The sequence below is a fragment of the Calcarisporiella thermophila genome (assembly GCF_041956535.1).
Source record: "Calcarisporiella thermophila strain CBS 279.70 unplaced genomic scaffold VTP21scaffold_40, whole genome shotgun sequence".
Taxonomy (NCBI): Eukaryota; Fungi; Calcarisporiellomycota; class Calcarisporiellomycetes; order Calcarisporiellales; family Calcarisporiellaceae; genus Calcarisporiella; species Calcarisporiella thermophila.
In genome coordinates, this window is record NW_027192230.1 from 101,298 (window position 1) to 108,832 (window position 7,535).

A 7,535-nucleotide genomic window follows, 5' to 3' on the forward strand; every position below is an offset into this window, starting at 1 on the left:
GGCCCGTAGCAGGGTTTCGAGAGGGAGTTAATATGTAAGTCAATAGGATTTACATGTAAGCTTATAATACCAAATACACTTAGCAATCAGCGAGTTGACTCAATAATCTTTAAAGCGTCCTCAATCTCATGTGGAACGCGCTCTGCTTCTCTGCACCACACCACTACATCGTGTACTAATGGGTCGACCCGGCCATTCGATAGTAGCAAGATAGCTCGAGCAGCCTGATTCTGCAACAAGGGATTAACTAAAAAAGGGTATAGATACATTAGGTTTATAGAGTTGTCACAAATATTAAATAGATTCATCGTATTTTACCAGCAGGATTAAGGCATTTTTTTATTCGCTCTCTCATTTCTTGCACACCTATTTTACTCACCTCCTCCATCAGAGCATTTCGCCCTATTGAACCCAGCAGTTCAATACACATCATTGCTAGCGATAATTCACTCTCCTCTTCATCTATCAGCCGATACAACACTTTACATATCACCTCATCATATATTTTATCCCAATCACCAGTGTAGAATGTGCCAAGCTCAATCGATTTTATCATACAGAAGCAATAATCATTCATAGAAGCTATTGAACACATGATAGTAAAAAAAAAAATATTTAAGTTGCTCTTATTGATATAGATTTCTGTTATAGACAAAATATTACCTTCAGACCCATGATTTCTGAGCATCTCTCGGAACTCTCTTGATCTCAATATCTCCACTGTAGATTCAATTGCCTCGTCAAGAAACGGAGCAAGATTGAGATCATCCCAGTGGCACAACGATTCAAGCGTGTTCTGAAGTGGACGAGACTATTGAACATTAGTATTAAAACCACGTTAGATTAGATATTGACAATCGTCACGGAAGATGCGCTAAAACACCTACGTAGTCACTGTCAGGGAACTCATACAAACATAATCCAGCTACTATCGCGTATAACATTTGAAACATTAATGCACTTCCATTCAGTTGTGCTAACTCGAGGCTTTTTTGTGGCATTTCAAGCACGGGTGGCCATATCTGTGCCACGTTTTGCAGTATAGCAAGAGTGGCATCCCCTTCCACAGTTTCACGCAATAAATCGTAGACGAAAGTACGTGCCGGTTGAAGATCATTAGTAAGACGGCATAAGTTGACAAATGCACGGCACATACGACATGCTACAGGGATCTGAGCTGCTGTGATTTTGAGGAATATTGCTTCTGTAATCCAGGTATAAAAGCGCTCTAAGAAGTTACTCTACATGAATTAAAACCAATAAAAAGATGTCAGGTAATTAAATAATATGTAAAAAAATAGGGTTATTTACATTTTGATGCGTCCGTAGCAGGCCAACAAAGAATGCTATTATATTAGCTTCTACCTCAGGTCCACATATGGAAAATCTTGGAATAAGTGGTTCATATGAGTGAGCACGCATATCTTTATCACTGTCATTTATCTGCCACCCCGTTTCCATGCACATCCAAATTTCTTCCAAAGCTCGTAGCAACAAGTTTAATTTGGGGGTCCTGGTATATTCTGCAATGTCTTCGAGAGTCTCAAAAGTTTCGAGTGGAGAAGTCAATAGCTTAAATAAGTTGTCTCGAATAAACGCATAGCTATCTATTGGCGTACTCGTTAGCGATCCAATCCGATTTTCAATTTTTGAGCTTTTCTGTTTTGCAACCATTGAAGAGCCACTGACTGTGTTCTCCTGTTTGCCTATTTTATTATCCTCAACTGAAGTCTTTTGTCTAGTACGTCTTGTCAATGATCCATCGGTTGATGTAGCAATCTTGCGTTTTCCACGAGAACCTTTATGCTTTTCATTGGTCGTGTGTTCAGTTATAATATCAGAAATTGTGGATGGGATAGCTTTTGGTTGTATTTCTATGAACGATGGCTTTATATTTGCAGTAAATACTGGCTTTTTCGTTGGCGATGTTAACGATTGTCTTCGAGTAGTTGCACGATTCGAAAGTTTAGCGTTCAAGTGATCGGGGCATTGGTCCTCATCAGGCACAGGGTATTTTTCAAGATCAGTCTCGTTATTGAGCATTTTAAACGACGCATTCCTTACAGAATTAACTGGAGGAATATTAGGGATGGGGGCATGAGCGGGAGGAGACATAACAGCGATATCAGTTGAAGTGCAGGCATGTGGAGTAGTGTTCGATAAATTTGTGGGTGCACGAGGATGATCATTCAAAATTGGCTCTTGAAATGCCTGAAGAATAAAAAAAATAAGCCGAGCTTATTTTTATTTATTTACAATATTACTTACGTTTGCGCGTGATATACTCTTTGCTTCGCGTAAAGAGCTTCTTAATTTTTGGATGCAAACCTGTTGCTCTGTTGCAAGTTCTTGGAGTGCGATCTACAAAAAATAAATAATTTCTTAGTTTTGAGCTGGAAATACCATATAAATATCAGCCTACCTTTGCCTGAACAAGATTTTCATTCTCATTGCGAATATCTTCCAATTCTCCCAATAAAGCTTTTATCTGCCGTTGACTATGATCCGTTGAAGTATTAGTATTGGAGATATTTTCAATCCCAACTATGTGGTTTTTAGGGATATTGGCAGCGGGTTTTCTCAGCCCTTCGATTTCACCCTTAAGCCTCTGGATTTCACTCAAATACTCTTTTTCAAGTCGAATATGCTCTCTTTCATTGTCTACCGTAAATTTGGTTTGCTCTCGACACTGCTGCAATTCTCTACGCAACTGAATTAACTCTCTATTCAACCTCTCCTTCTCCGAAGCCAAATCTGCATAAAGGCGTTGGTCGTTAATTTTATAAGTCTCGAGATCCTGCCTCAACCGATTTGCCTCTTTCTCCCATTTGTCTGCTAGTCTTTTGCGGTGCTCAACTTCAGAATTTAGTTTGACGTATGCTTCTTCCATAGCCTGTGCTGATTCAGAAGGCTTTTGGTAGCTGCGAAGATCTAAATTTTCTTTCTCAAGCTCTGAAATTCGTCCACGTAAACGCAAAACTTCCTCTTGATATAACTCGAGACTGCAATGGCTTGTAGTGAGTTCAGTATGGGTTTCTCCTTCAATTTTACGGGTAATATAAGGGTCCGGTGACCTATTCATTTTTTCTTTAATATCTGTTAATTCTTTGGAAAGAGTCCCTATAACCTCGTCCCTAAATAGTTTTATGTAATTAAGTAATAATATAAATACTAATATTTATAATATAACCCACTTTGATTGAATTTCTTTTGCCATTCCTGCATTTTCTTTTTTTAATTTATCAATCGTTATATCGGATTCGTTTTCTTTAAGCATTTCTTCCAGTTGCATGAATTTGAACTATAATATTATTTATAGAATCAATTAAAAAAAACGTTCATAGGATATGTACCTATTCTTTATACTACCTGCAAAGATTTCAAACTATTCTGCGATTGCGTACATTCTTTTCGAACTTTTTCAAGCTCCTCCTCTGCCAAATTCCTGCTTGCCTGTTGTAATGTTAGCTCTTGCTCCATAGTGTCCGCTCGTGATACCGTTAATTCAAAATCAGTTTTGAATTGCTCAATATTAGCGCGCTCTTTATCGAGATCCTTCTGCAACGTCTCCTTTTGAGCGTTCAAAATGGCTATGTTGTTCCTGAGCGCATCAATTTCTGCCTTCAACTGAGCGTTTTCTATGAAATACCCAAAAATCAAGGAGTGAAAATAGATCAATTCAAATAAGAATAGAATTATAAAAAATGTCTAGGATAGAAAGAGGTACCTTCTTTTGTTCTCTCGCAAACTTTTATAAGTTTTCCGGTATTTATCAAACGATCCTTAAGCACTTTAATGTTTTTATCTTTGACATCTAAATCCGTCTGTGTTTCAACAGTGCAGTAAATATCATCAGTGTCCATTAGTGATCCTGTATTTTTGTTTTCATTATGTGCTGTTAATTGTGTTATTGTGCCCCCTCGACGTGGTCTCAATCTCCTGCTAACTGTTGCGCCATTCTCTTCTGTTGTGGAAGCCTCGATGTCTTTTTCACCGTTCATTTAGTGTTGGATTTTGAAAGGGTCAAAGCAATTATCGATTACAAATTAATATAGTGACTGTTTATTTTGATATTTTTAACTCTCTTCACCATCATTATTATTAAAATCTTATTGAAAATTGGTTTTATACTAAAAAAGATGGAAAAAAGAAAATATGTAATACTAATTATATTTCGACTATTTGATATTTTAACAAAGAAAACAGCATATTTATTTGTTTTCTCTTGCTGGATTCAAAATTACGCTTTTAATATAAAAAAATACATAAAAAAATATACAAAAGTAAAAGCAGTAATTCTTCCAATTTTCAAGGTAAATCACAAATTATTTCTCCTCAGCAAATTGCTATTTCTTTACCACCAGCTCTCGGAACGCATCTTGCATCATTGTTCGTAACTCTCGGTACGTTACAATTATCCATGTATGTTCATCACGAGAAGTTAGAGTTATTTTTTCATCGATACCGGCATCCAACTAAAGGTAGGAGCTCGATAGGTAAATGGTGAATCTGGATAACTTCAAATCACTTATTTACCTTGTTTAAACATGTTAGAACATGCCCAAAATCCAGAATTGGTCTACCTTGCTCATCTACTGCGTGGAAAACATAATCGCGGAATAACTTGATTGGGTACCATTGTCCAGATTCGGACCAGTTATACGGAGGTTGGTCATACCTAATAAAAAACATAGTTGAGTTATAGAGTTCTATTCGGAATCGAAGTTAGAAAGAATTCATACTCCTGTCTTTCATTCATGAATCCCCATTTGCACATTAGTCGCAAAAGTCGATCATTCTCAAGATCAGTATTAAGCTCATCCTCTAAAAAATCTGTATAACTATTTTTAAGAAAATTTCAAGCCATAGTTGTAAAAATCAATTTTGGTAAAGCTCAGCAATAGTCAAAAGGAAAACTCACTGCTGTGTACTATTCAGCTCATGCAATATACGAGGCCCCACCATTGCAACAATATCGTCTACACTTTTGCGCGCAACTACTGCTCCAGGAGGTCGTAGCAAGTAGTTAAGTAAATTCTTAATATCGGGAGAATAGTGCCGTGTGATAAGTTCAATTGCTTTGGCGCGGAGATGGTGTATGTGATGAGAACTTTGGTGGTGATGAAGAGGTGCAAGTAGTGAAAGCGAACCGGTAGCAAGAGCAAGTATTAAGCGACCAAGCTGAACCAAATCTTCTTGCTGAGAAATCCAAAATTATTTAAGTCCTTGATATGAAAAATAAATGTCCGTTTTACCTGCATTTGATTAAGTTTTGTGTCGGAGTCGTACTGAAGAACATCTAACATCCCACAACAATTAATTCGAAGTCTATAATTAAGCATTAAAATGATGATTTATTTAAACTTGGTTTATTATCAATAGAGTCATTAAGTCTTACCTATTTTTCCCAGTGATCAGTATTTTGCTTGGCTCGAAGACCCGTGCAGCGAGTCCCGCCTTATGGATTACTCGTAATGCTGAGGCGAGTTGAGTGATATAACTCCAAAGGACTGCTTCAGGCATGGGACCACCAGGAGCACTTTCAATTCCATGAATTGACGGAGAAGTGGGAAAAAGAGATTTAGAAAGAACGAAATGCTTTTGATACAGTGTAATTGAACCTGGATAGTAATCATAGACAAAAACCAGAGCTATAAGAATATAAGAATTAAAAAGTTTTGTGAAAACATGGGAATAAACAACAGTAGCATTGCTCAAAACTAACTTACAATGATCTCCAAACGCCTTAGTTGTGAATGCCTCTCGTAGACCAACAATACTTGCATGGCTAATTCCTCGCCAACTCTCAACTGCTGCCATTGGTGCTTCACTTGTCAAACGGAAACCTTCAACACGTTGCAAAGTGTACATTTCCCCATCAACACTCGAGGTTGTGCGATAGGCTGATGTAGGATAACCAAATATTCTAGAAGATGTTGCTGCTCGTGTGTCCGCTTCACTGGATTGAAGAGATTCAAGCGGAAGCAAAGAATGGTATGTATACACCTCAGCAGGCAGATTATATATTTGCGGATCAACACTGCGAATAATTTGCTCGTGCGTGGCACGAAGGTCGTCGCGTAGATTGTCTGATAAGAAAAAAGCATGCATCATTCTCTGTCGAGGGTGGAGATTAGCTACATGAGGAAGTGAAGTAGCATAGCGATGGAACTGAAGTGGATTTATATAGTAGCCTTCGGAAGCTGCGACAGGAACGCGAGAGACTGGCGCGGGCACAGATGGCGGAACAAGTGTCGATTGAACCCCTGCATAATTACTCAGTGCCTAGTAAGAAATATATGTGTATTTAAGCTCCACCACACTTATTTACTTGCCAACTACAATCAGCATTTACATCACCAACTATCTCAGTTCCTATTCCAAGATGAGAAAATGAATCAGCAAAGCTAGGCAAAGCTGTGGATTGCTCCGGCCAGAAATTAGCATTCCCAGAGGAATAAAACGAGGAAGGTGAGGGCTGAAAAAACGTGTTACTAAAATAAATTTAAATATGCTGTAGATAGAGATAATTTTTTAAAGTAAATAAATCTATACCTACCTAGATGAATTATTTTTTAATTCATTTTCATTGTCATCAAAAGAATCCTCATTATGAACGAATAAAGATGAGGGTACAAATGCTGGAGCATGAATATTTGATATCGTTTCTGAGTCACCAATTGTAGCTGGTGGTCGAAAAACTGGGGATGTCACTCGTAGTTTTGATTTTGAGATATCTGCATGTGAAGTCTGCGCAGATTTACCCTAATAATGTCACAGATTAGTGCCGAATTGCGAGTTTAGAATCAGATAATTTTGATAATAAAAACCGTTTCATGGCTGAATTCGCATCCTTTCCCCTCATATTTACAGTATCCATGTATAATCAGATTTCGGCACGTGCGTTGTTTTGTTGCTGTCGATACTTTAAAAATTTAATGATATTAACTCCAATTTCACTTGAGGCTTCCAGAAAAGATTAAAATCTCATCAACTCCAACAACCTTTTGATGTGACCGTGACTTTTGCTTGTGGCTGCTCGCTCTCCGATTTATCTGCTGGTGCCACTATAGGGATAGCAGATGAGCCCCTTGGCGGTGGTAACTGGAAATCGGCTGACATTATTTTTTTACATTTGATGATCTACCTACTGGAGAGTAGAAGAGATAGTTAAACAACTGCGCCTCAGATTATATCTGTAATTGCAAAGAAATTTGATAGTCTAGTGATAATAATAAAATTAAAATTAACTGATACAAAATTAAAACAAAAGAACTATAATGATAGAGTAGAATATATCCATAAAGTCAATCAATGTGGCATTAAAGTAGATGTGGATTCTAAAACAACAATCTATTAAAAATGAATAAAAAATCTCTCCGGCCGGGAATTGAACCCGGGTCGCCCGCGTGACAGGCGGGAATACTAACCACTATACTACCGAAGATTTCACATCTGTTGAATTGTTACGTATAATATAAGATAGTATATAGAATAAGGATAAGATATTCGTAATCTCAGAATCTTGTTGAAAA

The 7,535-nt window shown here is 37.5% G+C and overlaps 2 protein-coding genes and 1 non-coding gene across 3 annotated transcripts; all 3 read right to left on the reverse strand.

Moving 5' to 3' along the window:
- Positions 1-86: 86 nt before the first annotated feature.
- VTP21DRAFT_8872 (uncharacterized protein) lies at positions 87-4,001 on the reverse strand (the record flags this gene model as incomplete). Its single annotated transcript, XM_069399769.1, has 10 exons — positions 87-247; positions 319-582; positions 664-811; positions 888-1,241; positions 1,312-2,211; positions 2,269-2,361; positions 2,423-3,134; positions 3,195-3,301; positions 3,370-3,638; positions 3,728-4,001. The coding sequence occupies 10 exons, from the start codon at positions 3,999-4,001 to the stop codon at positions 87-89; spliced, it is 3,282 nt and encodes a 1,093-aa protein (XP_069245763.1).
- A 345-nt stretch (positions 4,002-4,346) lies between these two features.
- VTP21DRAFT_8873 (uncharacterized protein) lies at positions 4,347-6,114 on the reverse strand (the record flags this gene model as incomplete). Its single annotated transcript, XM_069399770.1, has 7 exons — positions 4,347-4,475; positions 4,537-4,678; positions 4,743-4,841; positions 4,922-5,199; positions 5,256-5,328; positions 5,399-5,651; positions 5,730-6,114. The coding sequence occupies 7 exons, from the start codon at positions 6,112-6,114 to the stop codon at positions 4,347-4,349; spliced, it is 1,359 nt and encodes a 452-aa protein (XP_069245764.1).
- Positions 6,115-7,375: 1,261 nt separating this feature from the next.
- Positions 7,376-7,447, reverse strand: VTP21DRAFT_t344. The gene has a single exon. It is a non-coding gene; the product is annotated as a tRNA-Asp (tRNA).
- Positions 7,448-7,535: the final 88 nt, after the last annotated feature.